General features: G+C 37.8%; 1 protein-coding gene across 1 annotated transcript in view; it reads left to right on the top strand.

Moving 5' to 3' along the window:
* The first annotated feature begins 3,096 nt into the window (after window positions 1-3,096).
* Window positions 3,097-18,788, top strand: part of ggh (gamma-glutamyl hydrolase (conjugase, folylpolygammaglutamyl hydrolase)) — a 51,323-nt gene continuing 35,631 nt past the window's right edge. Inside the window, exons 1-2 of the mRNA XM_039754575.1 lie at window positions 3,097-3,226; window positions 15,840-15,954. Coding sequence (XP_039610509.1) covers window positions 3,127-3,226; window positions 15,840-15,954 — 215 coding nt within the window. The 5' untranslated portion in view covers window positions 3,097-3,126. The remainder of the gene's footprint in view (window positions 3,227-15,839; window positions 15,955-18,788) is intronic.

Raw genomic sequence — 18,788 nt, 5'->3', positions numbered from 1 at the left:
AATGCAATAGGAGTATGCACTAAAAGGACATCTAACACATCCAGGATTATTTGTCTGTTATAACTGGTTTTCTGAGATCCTGTACTAGATAAAACCAGTTCAGAAAATCACTGGATGGATATTGTTGCTACAGTTCTTGAAGATGATAGAGATTAAATGACTATGGGTTTTGCTACTTCAAATAACATTTGACAATACTTCAGAGAGAACTTTGCATTGTGTACAATATCATCAGATTACAGAACCTATAAAAAGTCCCACTTGAAAGTTTTCACATTTTATTACAATACAGCATTCAGTCACAGTGGATTTAAAGTGGATTTTTTTGACACTGACTTTTTACATTTTCTTGAATGTTTGATGCATAAGTACCATTAAAATCAGATACATTAAAACTTCTACTTAAGTAGTTTTCTTCAGAGCAAATTTTACTTGCGTTACTTTCCAGAAAGATAAAGTTGTTGTTTAATTTATGCAACACCTTGATTAAAGACCACTTTGTCATTGAAAAGTCTTTTGCTGTTAATCAATGTCAGAAAATCCAAATTAAATCCACTGTGATTCAATGTTGTATAACAATAAAAAGTGAAAACTTACAAGGGGGTGAAGTACAGGTACTTTTCATAAGCTCTCTATATACCGTGTTCATGGCACATGGGTCACCTTTAATTCTTCCTTCTAGCTCTTGAACATTTGTAATGTACTGCAATCTTTTGTGCATAACTTGATGACTTTGATACCATCATACATTCATTAGTTGTATAAATAAATGGTACCTTTACGTTGCTCTTGCATTGTATACCATGGCATATATTGTAACAGAAGACAGACAAGGATGATTGCATTGCATAACTGTGGGTAACTTATCTTTGTGGATTTACGTCTATGCTACAATAGAGATCTGGTTTTCACTATTTTGAACTGATAACTAATACACATCTCAGAAACAAATGTAGTGAATATGTACTTCAGCATCATCATGTGGTGGGTGCTGCAATGTGCTGTGCAGGTGCATGCTCCTAACCTAAACTTACATCTAAAAACAGGGATAAGCAACCTTTAAAAATGGATGAACTGCCAGAAAAAGAATAGCGCCAGTTATTTAAATATATATTGACTTCATTTAAAGGGGTACCTTAAATATAAAATTAACTTAATCTGATCTCTGAAAAGACCCATATCTAACCTGCCCTTCTTAAGTAAAATTCTAGAGAAGGCAGTAATTATGCAGTTAAACGACCACTTAAGTAAACATGCTATTCTAGATAAATTTCAGTCAGGTTTTAGAACTAATCACAGTACAGAAACTGCACTCGTTAAAGTAGTAAATGACTTGCGATTAAATGCAGACAGAGGCCATTTATCTGTTCTTATCCTCCTCGATCTGAGTGCTGCGTTTGATACCATTGATCACAATATTCTTAGAAATCGCCTTAGTCAATGGGTGGGCCTCTCTGGAAATGTCTTAAATTGGTTTGAATCCTACCTGGCAGGGAGAAAATTCTTTGTTAGTTGTGGTAATCACAACTCAAAGACGCATGATATTCTATATGGTGTTCCACAAGGCTCTATCCTAGGTCCGCTTCTTTTCTCAATCTATATGCTCCCATTAGGTCAGATTATCTCAAGTTACAACGTGAGCTACCACAGCTATGCTGATGACACACAGCTGTACTTATCAGTAGCACCTGATGACACCGACTCTCTCGAATCAATAACACAATGTCTTACTGGTATTTCTGAATGGATGAATAGTAATTTTCTCAAGTTAAATAAAGAGAAAACTGAAATTGTATTGATTGGCAAAAACGGATTCAGTGAGGTTATCAGAAATAAACTTGACGCATTAGGATTAGAAGTTATGACGGAAGTAAAAAACTTAGGGGTAACCGTTGACTGTAACCTGAATTTTGAATCACATATTCATCAGACCGCTAGGACAGCATTTTTTCACTTAAGAAATATAGCAAAAGTTAGACCTCTTATATCATTGAAAGATGCCGAGAAATTAATTCACGCTTTTGTTTTTAGTCGATTAGATTACTGTAACGCACTGCTCTCAGGACTACCCAAAAAAGACATAAATCATTTGCAACGGTGCAGAATGCAGCTGCTAGAATCCTAACTAGGAAAAGAAAATCCGAACACATTTCTCCTGTTTTGATGTCGCTACACTGGTTACCTGTGTCTTTCAGAATTGACTTTAAAATTCTGCTTATAGTTTACAAAGCCTTAAATAATCTTATATATCGGAATGTCTGACACCCTATATTCCAAATCGTAATCTTAGATCCTCAAATGAGTGTCTCCTTAGAATTCCAAAAGCTAAACTTAAAAGAAGTGGTGAGGCGGCCTTCTGCTGCTATGCACCTAAAATCTGGAATAGCCTGCCGATAGGAATTCGCCTGGCTAATACAGTAGAGGACTTTAAAACACTGCTGAAAACACATTACTTTAACATGGCCTTTTTATAACTTCACTTTATCTTAATCCTGATACTCTATATGTTCAATTCATTATAATAACTATTCATGGTGGCTCTAAAATCCGTACTGACCCCTACTCTCTCTTCTGTTTCTTTTTCCGGTTTCTCTGTGGTGGCGGCCTGCCACCACCAACCTACTCAAAGCACCATGATGCCCCAGCATTGATGGACTAAAAGCCAGAAGTCCACGTGATCATCATCATCATCATCAAATCCTTCCGTGAAAACCATAAATACAAAGAGGACTGTTTCATTTATGTTAGGTAGATTGCTCAGAGGGGACTGGGCGGTCTCATGGCCTGGAATCCCTGCAGATTTTATTTTTTTTTCCACGGTCGTCTGGAGTTTTTTTCTGTCCCCCCTGGCCATTGGACCTTACTCTTATTCTATGTTAATTAATGTTGACTTATTTTATTTTCTTACTGTGTCTCTTATTTTTCTATTCTTCATTATGTAAAGCACTTTGAGCTACATTTTTTGTATGAAAATGTGCTATATAAATAAATGTTGTTGTTAATACCAGCCACTGGTTTGACCGCAGATGTAACGGCATTTAAATACAGTAGGAGGGATCCGCGCAGGAGTCTTCCGCCACTAGAGGCGCTGCACAGCTAGGGACAACAGTGCACTACACTTCAGCAATGTCCACTACCAGCTCAATCGTTACTCTGTGCATTTTCTGCGTTCTTTTCTTCATCGTGTCTACAACCGCTGAAAGTAGAAACGACAAACCAATAATTGGTGAGTGCAGTAGAGAGAAGAAATGTCGCTCATTTTTTGATTATGGACAGACACGTTTATATCTAGATATAGACGGATATTTGAGCCTAACGAACAAGAAGTTAGAAATGAACACTCTTAAAAAAAGATTTAACGCCGGCCATCTGTTAGATTGTTTACTTTTACCTTAACACGTTTGTGTCCCAGCAGAGTTTACAGTTGTGGTACATACTTCTCGAACTCTCTTTTTGTTTTACTACATTTTGTAAAGTTATTATTGTTGCGTTGACGAGGCAGTGCTGGAGAGCACGATCCTTGTTTGACCAGACGGGCGCCCTTAATATAGTGCTGTCAGTATAGTCTAGGATTAATATACGTCTCCAATGAAACAAACAAGCTGGATTTGCTACAGTGCATGCTGAGGGAGAGTCGTCAATCCCAGCAGCTAACGCGAGGTGCTTTTCGCGTTGTGTTTTGCTTGTTGCACTGGAGTTTATCCTAGTGCGCGATATTCCAAGTTCGCTGCCAAAAAGAAAGTAATATGGGAGAACAAATCCGGAAATGAGCAAACCGGCCTTTCTTTCTTTCTTTCTTTCTTTCTTTCTTTCTTTTGATTTTAAAGGGTGCATTACAGTCAGTGAGTTCTAAGTCAACAGGGTGTACAGTACTTGGCTTAAACGTGATCTCCAATATTATTATCAGAAGAAGGTAATACTCTGTTTCAATATATGAGGCGTCGTCATCCTTTGTGGTATTTACAAGTTGCCCTGCAGAAATCACGAGTTCCTAGTCGTGACACCATCATTTTTAAACGGAAGATCCCAACAGACTACGAATGTCAGATATATTTTACATTACATTAATGGATCTGTAAACTTTTTAGCTTTTCATATAAAACGTCAAGCAAGCGTTATGAAATTACTTGTGCTTAATTCTGGGAGTCTTGGACAATGGTATTTTGTGACGTTTTTACTTCGAGTTTTTTAATGTTTTTTTTTTTTTTTAAATAAAACATTTCCCAGAATGAATGCAAGTTTACTTTCAGGCGCATACACAACGGTGTACAACTTGTGAAATTTATGGTCAAATAGCAGTCCAAAAGCAGTATGATGCATGTTCACCAGTCTCTTTTGCTTGCAGTCCATTTTCAGTCTGATTCATTTTCTTTGTCACCCCATTTGGTTTGGTTAATTTTTACATCTTGATTTAATATCTGCTTATTGCTTTAAGTGCTCCAGTCAGACCAGTTGTGCATATCTGTGTTTTGCTCAGCAGCCAGCTTTATCTAGGAAGATGAGTTTACCTGATAGCCCTCGGTGCAAGAGATGTTCAAAATAGATAAATATTTTAACAAAAATGCAAATGTACTATTGTTATGTTGGCTGAATACTGATAGGTGGTGGAAGTCATAATTGTTATTGAGATGTCCCAATTCAAGTCTTCCCTCAGGCGCTCTGCGGGTTTCCGCCAAAGTCAGTGCACTCCAACTGTTATAATTTCAGCACAGAGATTTGAGGTGGTATTCGGTTTGAAAGCTTTGCATAAAATACAGCTTTTTTTTTGATTGATTAAGGAATCTTTGGCTGTTTAACCGAAACTAACTTGCATAAAAACACAAAATAAAATAGACTTTTTAATGTTTCTTTAACATAATTAAGTCTACATTACAAATATGAATTCAGAAATTGTTATTGAAATTAAGCAGAACTTTCAAAATTGGTACACGTATAATAGGGAATTTTGCTCACTGAATATTTTCTGTCATAATTCTTCAGTTATGTTTTCCCATCTTTGGCTAGTGTGGGCTTTGTAGGACTTTTGTCTTTCATTTTCTGAGATTATTGGGTTGGACAGTTGATTGACAGTGGCAGAAGTGCCAAATGCCTCCACATAATGAATTTTCTTTCACAGGTTTGTTACCATTAGACCCGTCTTTACTAATAGTCATAACTGATGATGAGGAAAACTGAAGAATTAGTAGCATTCTTGATAAAGATTAGGATAAAGGCTATGAAAAAATGTTTTATTGTGTATAAGCTTTGTCTTATGCACAGATTATGTGACAAATCTAACCTTTCACTAAGGTAAAATTATTCAAAAGTAAAAAAAAAAAATTTTGCAAAGAACTACACTTTCAATTTAGCCATTGTTAATGTTATTCCTTTTACTGAAACCTATGAGTTTATCTTATGTATGTAGTCTCACCTTGTTACTTCTGGATCCTGATGGAAAGTATAGATGGGAAAGCATAAGATTTAAAAAAAAAAAATTGCTGAAGGCATATGTTGACTGAAAGATTATAATGTAATCTCCAAGGGCCACATTTATAAAACTTAGTGTGGATTTGATTGTGAAAATATGCCCACGCCAAAAGAAAAACAGTAAAATGCATGCACCAAAAAAAAAAAGATAAAACGTGGCATACACACATTTTTACACAATTTACTACACAATTGTAGTGCTGTAATTGAGTTGCCGTAAGTGTCTGCTGGTTCCTCTGCATGGAAAGTTGTGTATGCACATTTTGACCCTCTTTTTGTGTGTACACAAGCTTTATAATGAAGCTCCTGGAAAGAAAGAGGCTTCTGAATTAAAAGCACTTCATTATTTTAAAACTTTTTAAATTTCATACATTATTCATATTTTCTTGACATACTGGTTTATTTTGATTCTTGGATATTTGCATGATGTGGCAGGAGTATGGCTGTCAGCAAGGAACTTCTAGGTGAAATCATAGCAAGCCATAGTGTAGCAACACTAGTGGGCTCTGAACTTATCTATGAGTAAGCAGGTTTGAAAAATGAAGGAAACAAGGCCTGTAATGCTTTCGTATTTGATCAAAACAATATAGCTGAAATTATACTTAAGAAGTAATGTTACAAGCTTGAAAATAATAGATTTTATTTGGATTATAATGTTATGAGCTGTACTATATTGATAATCAATAATTCATGTTTTACAAAATTGATAGGCCTAAGAGAAATTTTTTGCAACATTATTACTGTGTATATTTCTCACTCTGAATATTTTTGTGCAGGCTGCCAAATAACTGATTGCCAGCTAACCTAACTCCATGTGTTTGGATTATGGCAGGAAATGGAGTCCTATGAGGAGAACCACACGTGTATGGGAATTGTATAGCGGTTACAGGGCAGGTGACAATGCTACGTTATACTGAAGAATAAGATACAGTGGTTTTATTTAATAATAGATGCAAATAGTAGAGATGCAATTTAAAAAATGTTTAAATGTTAACGCCAATTTGTAAACTGTTGAGGAAATATTAAAACATGGTTAGCACCTAAACCCTATTTTCTCCTGCCTCCTAACACCAGTCACAAAACAAGGTTTTAATATAACCTTCTTAACTAACTCTAGATTGATTCTATAAATCAAATTTCCACAACCGAATCAAATAAATCTTTATAAAAAAGGAACTGATAACTGTTGCAGGTATAAGTGTTTTGGGATTTCTTTCCCAGTCGTCCTAATTTTATGTGTTCTAATAACATGCACCATCTGCACTTCCAGCACAATAAGAACAGAAGGTTCAGAACTTTCTTGGAATTGGCAGAATATTGTATATTGTATAAGTATTGTATATCATCATATGGAACATCTGCTATACATCAGAACAGGAAATCCAACTAAAGCTAAATAGGTTTGGGCCTGACCAGTGCATGGATGGGAGAGCAACAAGAAAAGCTTAGGTTGCTTCTGAATGAGGGGTGGTAAGGCCATCAGGGGTGCTTACTCTGTGGTCTTTGTGTAGATCCCAATGCTCCAGCGCAGTGATGAGGGCACTGTGCTGTAAAAATGTTGTCACCCTTCAGATGAGATGTAAAACTGAGATCCTGACACTCTTCTCACAAAGGGTAGGAGGTACCATGATGCACTGATTAGTTGTCAGTTCTGGCACCCCAACCATCCCCTGTCTCTAAATTGTCTATCTCTCTTACTTTTTCACCACCTAATAGCTAATGTTCGCTGAGTGTGCTGGCACAAAAATGCCTGCCATCTCATCCACCAGGTGGATTCTGCACATTGGTGTTGGTTGAAGTGGGTCCCCACAGTCTATGTAAAGAGCTTTGTTTGCATAGAAAGCACTATATAAATGTAATATTTTTGATGATATTAGTGAGAACTTGTGACTTGTTACTTGCTGTGTGGGTTAGCTTTTCTGCTTACAAGTACACATATTGTTATCCATCCATCCGTCCATCATCCAACCTACTATATCCTAACTACAGGTCATGGGGGTCTGCTGGAGCCAATCCCAGCCAACACAGGGTGCAAGGCAGGAAACAAACCTTGAATAGGGCACATACACACACACACACACACACACACCAAGCACAATTTAGAATCGCCAATGCACCTAACCTGCATGTTTTTGGACTGTTGGAGGAAACCAGAGTACCCAGAGGAAACCCAAGCAGACACAGGAAGAAAATGCAAACTCCACATAGGTAGGACCCGGGAAGTGAACCGTGGTCTCCTACCACTGTGCCACCATGCCACACACATAGTGTTATGTTGTTCAATATTTTATTTTTCATATAGGAAAATTATGTTCATTTTCAAAGTATTGTTTTTGAAACCAAACGATTTGTACTGCTAAAGATTTATCTCTGTTTGTTCCTACTGGCGCATGTCTTTCCGATTGTAAGTATCTAGTGCACAATGAGTGCTTTTTGTGTTTTTTTTATTGATTTTTTTTAAATTGAGTTATTTGAATCCACACTTTCACACTCTAGTGTCTTATATGACTGCAGTCACTGCTGTTTTAAATGCATTTTATTGGTGTCATATACAGGAGTATCACTTAATTTCTGAGTATCAAAAATAGACTGAAAAAAATAAAATGAAACTTAAATCTGCCAGTACTGAGTTCCTATAATTTGATCATAAGTTCACATTTCCATGTAAAGTTTTACACGTGGCTGATTCTTTATACAGAAGTTTACCATATTTCTTGAATTTTGACATCCCTAGTAAATAGGATAGTTACATGTTAGGTGCTAAGATTTACCATCATTAAAAGGTATTTTTTCTAATGAAGAGATTGCCAAGTTACTTTGGTTTCAAAAAAATACATGCTTAGTGAGGATGGAAGATTTTTAGAGCCAGTTGTGGGGATAGTTTTATCCGTTTGGATACTAGGGATGAATAGTTTTGTTCCTTTTTTTGTTTTCTATTTCATTTGGTTTGAAAACTGTTGGGGGCCAAATGTCAAAGTTTCAAAATCTGTATGAGATGTTTTCTCCACTTCCCCCAGAGATGGTACACCTCTACTTCAATGTATTTCATCAAGGAAGTACACATTGCCTTACCCCCTAAATATTGTTTTATATGTTAACTTTGCACCGTTTTGCCAGATATTTTAATGTAATGATTTTGTTTGTTGACTTGGGCAAAAATATCTGCCAAATAAATAATAACAATGATGACCATGACATTCATACTGCAAGTGACAGTTATTCTAGTTACTACAGTTGGATAATAATCTAACTTTTCTTTCATAATAGAATCATGGAAGATTATTAACTCTACAGTTTTATCTTTATCTGTCTGGAAAGAAATTTCTTTACATTTTTTTTCTGGTGATCAAATTTTTATTTATTTTACATCAATACAAAATGAACAGTCAAATGTTGCAAATAACAAATGTGAAAACAAATTCCAACTATTATATACTTGTAATAACTCTATACCCTACTCCCCTATCCCAACATGGAAATTACATCATAAAAAAACAATTTTTCAAAATCATAACCCCTGACCCTACCTGGGGCTTCGAATTTCATCTATAGATATAATAAGATAGTGAGAGATACTTGACAGCAAAGGTGCAAAAATGAAAAAGAAAAGAGATGGTATATATAGGCTTTTAGTGCATCAGTGGCCAACCTCCACAGATTGATAGATTTAGATGAAGCCTAATTAATTCTAGCAGTGGACATTTCTAAATGGATCAAACTAAAAAAATGAAACAAGCCAGTGTCATCAATTCAGGGGATTTCCATCTAATAGCAATAATGATTTTGGTAGTTATGGTACCTAATAAGAACACTCTGTTTTGGTAATAATTAAAAGAAAGGGAAGAATCATCAGCAAGGAGAATGACTGAAGGAAGAATGGGAATTTTACAATTTTAATATACAGGAAAGCAAATGGGCAATTGCAGTGGAAACTGTAGAGATAGTATTTAGAGGTATAGAGAATGAAAAGGAAGAATATACTGTAAATTGATACCATTGGTCTTAAGAATTGATCTGAGCTGGAGGTAAAAGTAAAAAGAGGTGTAGGGAAAATTGAAGTGTGTAAATAGTACCTGAAACAAGCACAGTCCAGAATCAGTAAAAATATCCCCCAGCATTACAATACCCCGATGGGACCATGGAGGGAATGTGCAAGGTTGTCCTCCAATTAGAATAGCTGAATTATTAAATATAGATATTTGTCTGTGTCACCTGGGTATAGAACTGAGTCTTTTTTTTGACTGTGTGCCAAGACTGGATGGCACGAGTAATAAGGGCTCGTTTATTCTTCACGCTCAGAACGTGTGCGCACATGCATCATGGCTGCCACGCATTCTCAGTGTTCATTTGACAGGTCCTCTGAGCAGGTCCTCAGAAATTAATGCGACACGTGTGCGAGTTGTAGTACCAGCAAAATGTCGGGGGGTGCAGTGTGATAAAAGTTGGAATGTGACGTCAGAGTCTCGGTCTACTATCTACATGTGACAGAAAGCCTCTATGTGGATCCTACGAGATTGATGTGCACGCTTTGATGTTTGATGAATGGTTCGATGTGGTAAAGCAAAATGCAGACATACAGAAGCATTCATGGTGCTTTTATATTCAAGCGTCGCATATTCCTGATTGTAATGACACAATACATTTTAAAAGTCTCACATACCATTTTTTGTACCTTTTTTTTTTTTTTTTTGCAACTTCAAAACAGCAATATAATGTACAGTGTTGTATTTGAGCCACAGAGAAAAAAAATTAAGGACATGGTGAAAAGGTGTATTTTGTGATTAAAATAGAAATTTCAGCTTTAATCTTAAAATGTCCACTTTAACCTCGTAATTTACTTTATCATTAAAGCAGACCATCGTAAATGTCATCCCAGTTTTTAATCGCTACGAGCTTCTTGGACCTGACAGTAGCGGCAAGCAGCAATAGATCACCACACAGAACACATTGAATGTATGATATTTCAACTCTTTGCAAATTTAGAATCTTTAGATTTATACTTGATATCACTTTCATGATGAAATGCATTAAAGTATGTATGTTACATTTTACAGATAAATTGTTAATTTTATTAAATAATGAATGCTGTTAATAACTACACACATGGGGGTGACACGGTCGGGGAGCGGTAGCACTGCTGTCTTGCAGGGAGTCACTTCACTGGTATTCCCTGCTTGGAGTTTACATGTTTTCCTGCTGGGTTTCCACGGTGTGCTCCAGTTTCCTTCCAAAGATATACAAATTTGGGGATTTGGTGCCGCTAAAATGACTCCAGTGTATGTGTGTGGTTGTATTCATCTTGTGATGAGCTGAGGCCCCGTCTAGGAACTGTTTCTGCCTCGTGCCCAATACTTGCTGGAATGGACACATCCCTGGATTGATGGATTTAATCATTAAACATCCTTTTCAGAGATATTGCGGTAAGGTGTCATCAGAATTTAGTGGGTGTTCCAGGCAATTCACAATACAGAGAAGCTGAACCTGTTCTCACCGTGATAATATCTCACACTGCCACCTGCTGGATTCCTCCAGATTTACGTAAAGTACGCGCACAAGTATGAACAGTAAAATGCTTGAATAACAGGAGCATCCGCTGCAGCATGTGTCACGTCACGTGAAGTATAAACCTGGCCTAAGAGGCCCAAAATGGAGTCTACATGATCTAATGGAAAGTTTACAAAATAAGATATTACGTAAAATTGTAAGGGATAGCTATAGAGGACTCCAGTGGTAACCATGAGGGACAACACTTGGGGACATGTAGCCAGGCTAACAAAGGACAAACTACAAAAGCCAAATGATATAATTCAAAATCTGGCAAAGACAGGCCAGCAGAGTCTTTGGCATGAGTTATACAGTAGTTGCATAATTCAACTCTGGTTTCCTACCATTCCAAATAAATTTAGGGAAAAGAGAATAAATTTTGCTCCATTAATGTAGGAGAGGTGAGAGTGGAATCATAACACTAACACAATTCAGGTAGGGAACAAGATTCATTTTGATTGCAGCATATCGAACAGGAAGGGTTAGAAAAAGTGAGGACCAGGAGAAGAGCGATTTTTTTTTTATATCATTCAGAATATGGAGATAGTTTGAAGTATCTATTTTGTTCAGTGATGGATGTATATCTACCCCTAAATATCAGAATCGATTGGATTCTGGAATGTTAGCAGGAATACTATGGTAGGGTATTTAGAATTAAGTAGACAATGCTGATTTATTCCAATTGATCTTGTAGCCAGCAATTTTCCCAAAAGTATTAAATCAATTTAAGTCATTAGCAATATTTGTTGGGGCATCATTCAAAAATAAAATGTCTTCATCTGCATATAAAAATATGGCGTGAGGGGTGACAGGGGAGATTGCAGCACAACTATGGACTGCTATAGCCAGGGGCTTAAGAGATGATGTAAATAGGAGTGGAGAAAGTAGACATCCCTGACAAGATCCCTTTGCTGTAGGAAGAGGGTATGAGATTAAAGAATTTATAAGTACTATAGCTGAAGGAGAGGAATAGTGTGTCTTTAATCATATTAATAAAGTCATTTCCAAAACCCATGTGATGTAGGGCTGACCGTAGATGTCCCCAGTTTTGCCGGTCAAAAGCTTTCTCAGCATCTAAAGACAGAAGTGCACCAGAATATTCCAAATTAGGAGCAGATTCAATGACATGGCGCAATCTGCGCAGGTTATCTAAAGACATGTGAGATTTGATAAAGCCAGTTTGATCTATGTGGACTAACTTTTGGAAAACCTTTTCAAGTCAAATAGTTAAAATTTTAGCTAGTAATTCAATATCTGTATCTTGTTCCGTTTACGTAGTAAAGTAATTACTGTCATGTTCACGCTAGGACAAAGCAGAGAGCAATTAATGGAAGACAAGCATTTGAAGTAAATGTTGAGATAGTTGATCCCAAAAAGCTAAAAATTAGTTCTGGTGGCAACCCATCAATACCAGGTGCTTTGCCCTTATTCATGGCAGATAGTGCTAGATGTAACTCATTAAGAGAAATTTGGGCATCCATTAAGGAGCAGTCTTGTTTTGATATGCTAGGGATATCAAGGTTAGATAAAAAAAACACTTAATTTCTTCATGGAATGAGATATTATCTGAGAAAAATAATTTAGAGTAATAGGACCGGGATTCTGAGTTAATTTCTTTAGGACAATGTGTAATATTTCCTCTACTTATGTTAATGGAAGGAATTGTTGCAAATGACTTTTGTGATCTGACAGTGACATCGGAACTTATATTAGAGTTATGGACGACAGAAAAAAGTGATTGAGAGATACAGAGATATGCTAGTCTAGATTGTGACTTATGAAGAAGCATTAATAGCACAGTAAAAGTCAATAAGGTTTAACAATAGAATTACCAAAGCCAATGAAAAAACTCGTAAACCTGACCCAACCTTAAATCCGTTTGCAACTCTCCGTCAGCGTCTTTTGTTTTGTAAATGTGTTGATAAGCGCAAGCAGCCTACTATCCCATCCTCCCACCACCACAAAAATGGCAAAAAGCTGTCCCAGCTCAAGCCTTGTTTATCTGGGAGTGAGGTACTGCTAGCTGTAAAGTGTAAATAATATATCGTTATTTGGAACACATGCATTTCATGTGTGTTCCGTGTCTCCAAAGATCTATGTAAGTGTAGCATGACAGAAATGTTGAACACATAACTAAAAGACAAACTTTTTTTTATGTTTTAGTACTAACAACAAAATTTTGACATGAAGTGTACAATGTGTGAAGACTGAAGTCCAAATATCACATAAGCACAAGTATAACAAAACAAGTGTGCTTTTATTCAAGACTTAAATCAAAGAAATAGAGATTGGGTTAGTGTGCTTCATTGTTACGACTGCTTTGGTAGTACAGCGGTAAGAACTACTGATTCATAATCAAGAGGTCGCGGGTTCGAGCCTTGCCAGGTCACAAAATAAACATTTTGAGTAGTGAGCTGCTCTTATTTTTACTATTATACAATAAAATCATACATTTGATCTGAGTCTGTAACAGGCAGTGTAAATGTATGGTACTTGTAAAGGTTAGCGTTTTTTTTTATTCAGTTTTATTCTCTCAGTTGCGTTCAGGCTCGTCCCAATCTGACACTGTTAGTTTTCAAATAAATACGTGCTATAATAGAGGTGAACTCAGATGAGGATGAGGGTTCTACATCGGAGAAAGAGAACAGAAGCCCTCCCCGCAATAAATGTCCAGTCACATTTAAGAACAACGACGCTGCACCAGTTGTAAAGGTGAAAGATGGTATCGTTTGGACGCAGCAAGAGGTCCGGTGTCATCCTGCCAGTCAGTCTTACCCACACCTGTTCTTCAAAGAAAAAGCACAGCTTACAGATGCCTAAAAATGTATTAAATTTTACATACAAAACAAAAACACCTGAAGGCTTAATGGTTTGCACAAAGCTGAGATTCATTTATAGTACATATAATAACTCATCATTGTTTATATTTGCCGTGAGTAAGATGGACGCAAAAGCCAACTCGTTCATCCGAAAATGGCTGGGATTGCCACGGTGCCTTTCCGAAACGGGCCTCTTTGGGAAGAACACACTACAGCTCCCACTGCAGTTCATCAGTCTGGGTTACAAGCAAGAAAAGTCCAGGCTGGTGCTTGAGCTAAGGGAATCCACCGACAAGTCAGTGAGGAATGCCAACGCCATGGTTTCCACTGGCCGGAAGTGGAATGCCCAAGCGGAGGTTGACCAAGCCGTCAGCAGGCTGCAACACCAGGAGATCATGGGCAGAGTCCAGGTCGGAAGAGCAGGGCTAGGATGAGGAGAAGCGCCACGGTTCTGGTCTAAGGCTAACTGTAAGGAGAGGAAGGAGATGGTGGTGGCAGAGGTGTCGAGGACAGAGGAAGAGCGCTATAAGATCAAGGCCGTGTCACAGGGCCGACAAGAAGGCTGGACGACCTGGGAGGGAGTCGTCAGCCGGAACATCAGTTGGTCGGATCTGTGGAGGATCCCACAGGCAAGGGTCAGCTTCCTGATTCGTGCAACTTACGACACGCTTCCCTGTCCTCGCAACCTCAACCAGTGGTTTGGGAATGAGGAAAGTTGCGCACTCTGCAACGCGCCCAATGCAAGTCTCCAACACATCTTGTCAGGCTGCAAGATCGCACTTTACCAGGGGCGCTACAGATGGCGCCACGACCAGGTCCTGAGGAAACTGGCTGAGGTGCTGGAGGGGCGTCGACAGGGCAGCACAGGACCACCACTATCAGAGGACTGTACCAGCTTCGTCACGGAAGGGGGGGGACAAAGTTACACCAGGCCAAGAGAGACGTCGAGGCCTTTTTCCCCCGACCAAGAGTGGAACATGAGGGTTGACCTCAACAAACAGCTGAGGTTCCCCACGGAGATAACAACTACATCTCTCCGCCCTGATATTGTGGTGTGGTCCACCAAAGTAAGATCGGTGCACCTCATTGAGCTGACCGTTCCATCTGAAGGGGAGATAGAGGCCGCCTTCGAGCGCAAGAAGGCCAAGTACTCCGAGCTGGCTGAGGAGTGCAGCGAGGCTGGCTGGAAGACCACCACCTACCCAGTGGAGGTGGGATGCCGAGGGTATGTGGGGCTGTCAACCACACGCCTCCTGAGGGACGCAGGGGCGACTGGAAGGAACCTAAGAAAGGCCATTAAAGATCTGGCAGAAGAGGCAGAGAAAGGCAGCTTTTGGCTCTGGTTGAGGAGAAAGGACAGGAGCTGGGGAAAGAACAATTAACCCCAATAACAGCTGCAGGGGGTGACAGGGAGACGTCCCTGTCACTGCTCCACTATCAGGAGGCGTTCTAGCGATTAAAGGAGCGAAACGTTGGTGAATGGTGGTTCCTAGCTGAAGACCCTGCAGCTGACCCATGGGCACCGGAGGAGGTGCGACAGGCAGCAATGCCAAGCAGGTTATACCACCTACCTGTACATCGACTGAATATTTTATTTAAAAAACACATGAAAGTACAGTATGTGTGTATATTAGTGTAGGGCACAACACTGTGATAAAAACTGCAGCTTTCAAATAACTAGGTATTAAATATATTTCTGGTCTATCTGTGAATTATTAACCTTTTCTTAATTACTTTTTTGCCTTCAACAGATCTTACTTTTTTGAGGTATTTTCAAGGCAACAAACCTTCTGTATCCTGTTAAGTGTGATTTAAACCCTTGGAAACATCCTGTCTACATGTATTTTCATATTTTATAATCTCTTCACAATTTATGAAAGAAGGGCAAAGGAGGGGTCTTGGACAAAGGTGTTTCTGCCAAAATACAATTTCAGTCATATCCATTTCTCTCTTACCAGAAAATCTATCTAAATTATTTATTCATTAATTATGTGTTTTAATTTGCTGTAGGTATTTTGGCTCAGGAAACATCGGTACCAAGTCACCAGGCTCTAGGAAAGTCCTATATTGCTGCATCTTATGTCAAATTTCTGGAATCAGCGGGAGCAAGGGTGGTGCCAATAAGGTAAAAACAACTTGGTTATTTTTTACATTTTAAATCTACAAATATAAATCCAGCCCAATGCCATGTAATTTGAGAGGAACACCAAAAGGGACTCAACAACCAGGGGCACAGCACAGCACCAAATTGTGGGACCCCAACCTTTTTAGGTAGAGCCTCTTGTTTGGGTGAACACCCTCAAAGATGATTTATGTTAGTCCGTGTGGAGAGTGGAAAGTGGAGGGTTTCCCTTCGCAGACTGAAACATTTCCCTCAGTCCATAAGGGTGGTGGGGGGCATCATATGTTAGGGAGGTGGTGAGGTGATTTTAGAGTGCAGGTTCCTTGGAGTCAGAAAGATTTATTTCATTAATTGTGGAGACCTGGATGTCTTATGGTGGTGGTTGTGGGGTCCCCCTTGAAAATGGAAACATTTCTATGACCAATAATTGTATGCCAGTTGTGCTTAGAAAAGTTGCAACCTTTGCAGCAAATATTTAAGCATTCTTTTAGAAAAAATAGTTTGAGAGCTTTTATCAAACAATATTGATTTTCGAGTTTCAAGATTAGCCAGCAGTGGAATGTGCCAGCTGCAGGGCAAAAGAAACAGTTGCTTCATAAACTGACTACTTCATTATAGTTTTGGAAAAGGTCATAAATATAAGAAAAAGTCATGATGAAAGCAGGTAATTTGGCCCAACATTGCTAATCAATCCCTTTTCACCTAAGGTCACCATTGCACTAAACAAGTTAAAATCAGAGAGCACGTCAGACATTGATTTTAGCTACTAGTCTCCTTTTACTGAAGATGTCAAATTACACAACTAAAAATTGCAAAAGATAAAAGATTACACAACTTCCACATTTCTTTGCAACACTGTTTCAAATTTCCAAAGTATTATAACCTTGCCTTTTTTTGAAAGCCAATTAACAATATGTCTAACTGTACTGGTGGATAAAGGAATATTGTACTGGTATGGTGCATTTAGCCACAATCCAAGCTCAGATTTTTCATTTTTCCATTCTGTCGTGGTATGACAAATAAAAGACATCAGAGAGAGATTCAAGGCTGTCTTCTGCGTGCATGTTTCAAAAACATTTGCTTTCCCATTTTCCTAGTGTTCACGTTGTATGCATTGTGCTGAGTGATCATTGGTTTTCGGCTCTTATTCATCCAAAAGCCCATTTTTCTGACTACTAATTTTGCCCTGGTGAGTTAAAAAGAGCTACAACTAAGTTGCTGGGATTGTCACAGTACACAGCTGAAAGACATATGAGCATACTGCAGCTCTCCATGAATTGCTAAGACCATGGAATTAATTGAAGGTCATAACTGAAAATTGCTGCTGTAGTGTGACATGGGCTTTATATATGTAAATACTGTAAGATTTTAGTTTTTTGTCAACTGCACTACTGGGCATTTTATTCAATATGCTCTACCTTGTTAGGTTTTATAGTCTATTGAATGGAATTTTACTATTTTGGTGTTTTTACTATAGTATATCTGGCTACTTATCTTACATTGTCTTCAGAATCCAAAATGACTGCAATGTGATTATATATGTGGCCACGCACATCAAAGTGGCATGTCATGCCAACTTGACTGTAAGTCTTCTTAGGTCTTTCCCTAGGCTACCATTAAATTACAGCAGTGATTTTACACCATGTAATATTTTTCTGTGTTTCTGTGTTGCAGTCTAAACTGACATGGAAGATCCTGACAAAATAATTTATTAAAAAATGTTGCCCAATTAAATTACAATTCATAAAAACTAATTATATTCAAACCTGTGGCTCATAAAAGAAACTATTATTGAAATGGATTAATAATCCTTTTTGTAGCCTTTTCATTATCCCGGCTAACCCGATTTTTTGTGACAAAGTCTTTGGAGTCTTGTAGTTTTTCTAATTATCTATTTTAGTTTCTTTCATTTTTTTTTTGTAACTGAGTTTTCTGAATATCAGTTCTGTACCTTCATTAGAATGCCTTCTATGCTGTTTTATCCTTGGTTTGACAATAGAGATTTTTAGGGTGCAGTCAAGCTTGATCTTATCTAAGGCAGACTGATGTGTTCTGTTTACAATCCATAGCATTTCTTCTAATTTCTGCAGTTTGACAGTATTGATTTTCTCTCACTTTGGTTGTTAGATGGTCCAGCTTTTACAGCAGCATGTTAGTACATGGAAAAAAGAGTTTAACTATTTAGACATGTGCTGTCAGTGCAGAATCTCTGGAATTTATTTTCTTTTAACCATTTAGTTAAGCTCTATTTCATTGAAGGAATCTTATTTTGGGATTACAATATCCATTCAAATAGTTCTTTAAGCCATGGAAGATAAAATCTTTAGCAGTTTTATGTAACTGGATTAGGGTGGATACCAAGCAGTATACATATTAAAAATATTAATGTATTAAACAAAAAAGTATACAGGAAATAATTAACAAACTAAGTCAAAACAAAGTACAATGCAGAACTACACAAATGTGTATTATGTAATCATGATTACAGTTACAGGTGCTGCGATATACTACTCACGAAATGTGGCAATTACTGCATTCTATTTAGTACTCACTCTGTCAGAGATTGAGCTTTCCCAGTTACAGACTACTATAAACAGAAAATGAGTGTTGTAATCCATCACAGATACATTCACCAAGAGTGAGTGCATTGGCAAATGAGTGACTCGCAGCATATTATTATACTGACAGTATATAGACAGTATAGCCATCCTTGTCCTCTTTTCTCTAAATTCCAACAATTGCCATCTGGTTGCAGATTTAACTTTCCAAAGGTAAAGAGCAACAGGTTTAAGAACTCTTTTATTGCTAGAGTTAGGAACATTTTAAATTATGTTACT

The sequence above is a fragment of the Polypterus senegalus genome, chromosome 5 (assembly GCF_016835505.1).
Source record: "Polypterus senegalus isolate Bchr_013 chromosome 5, ASM1683550v1, whole genome shotgun sequence".
Taxonomy (NCBI): domain Eukaryota; kingdom Metazoa; phylum Chordata; class Cladistia; order Polypteriformes; family Polypteridae; genus Polypterus; species Polypterus senegalus.
The sequence above is the reverse complement of the archived record's forward strand: the minus strand, read 5'-3'. Positions and strand labels throughout refer to the sequence as shown.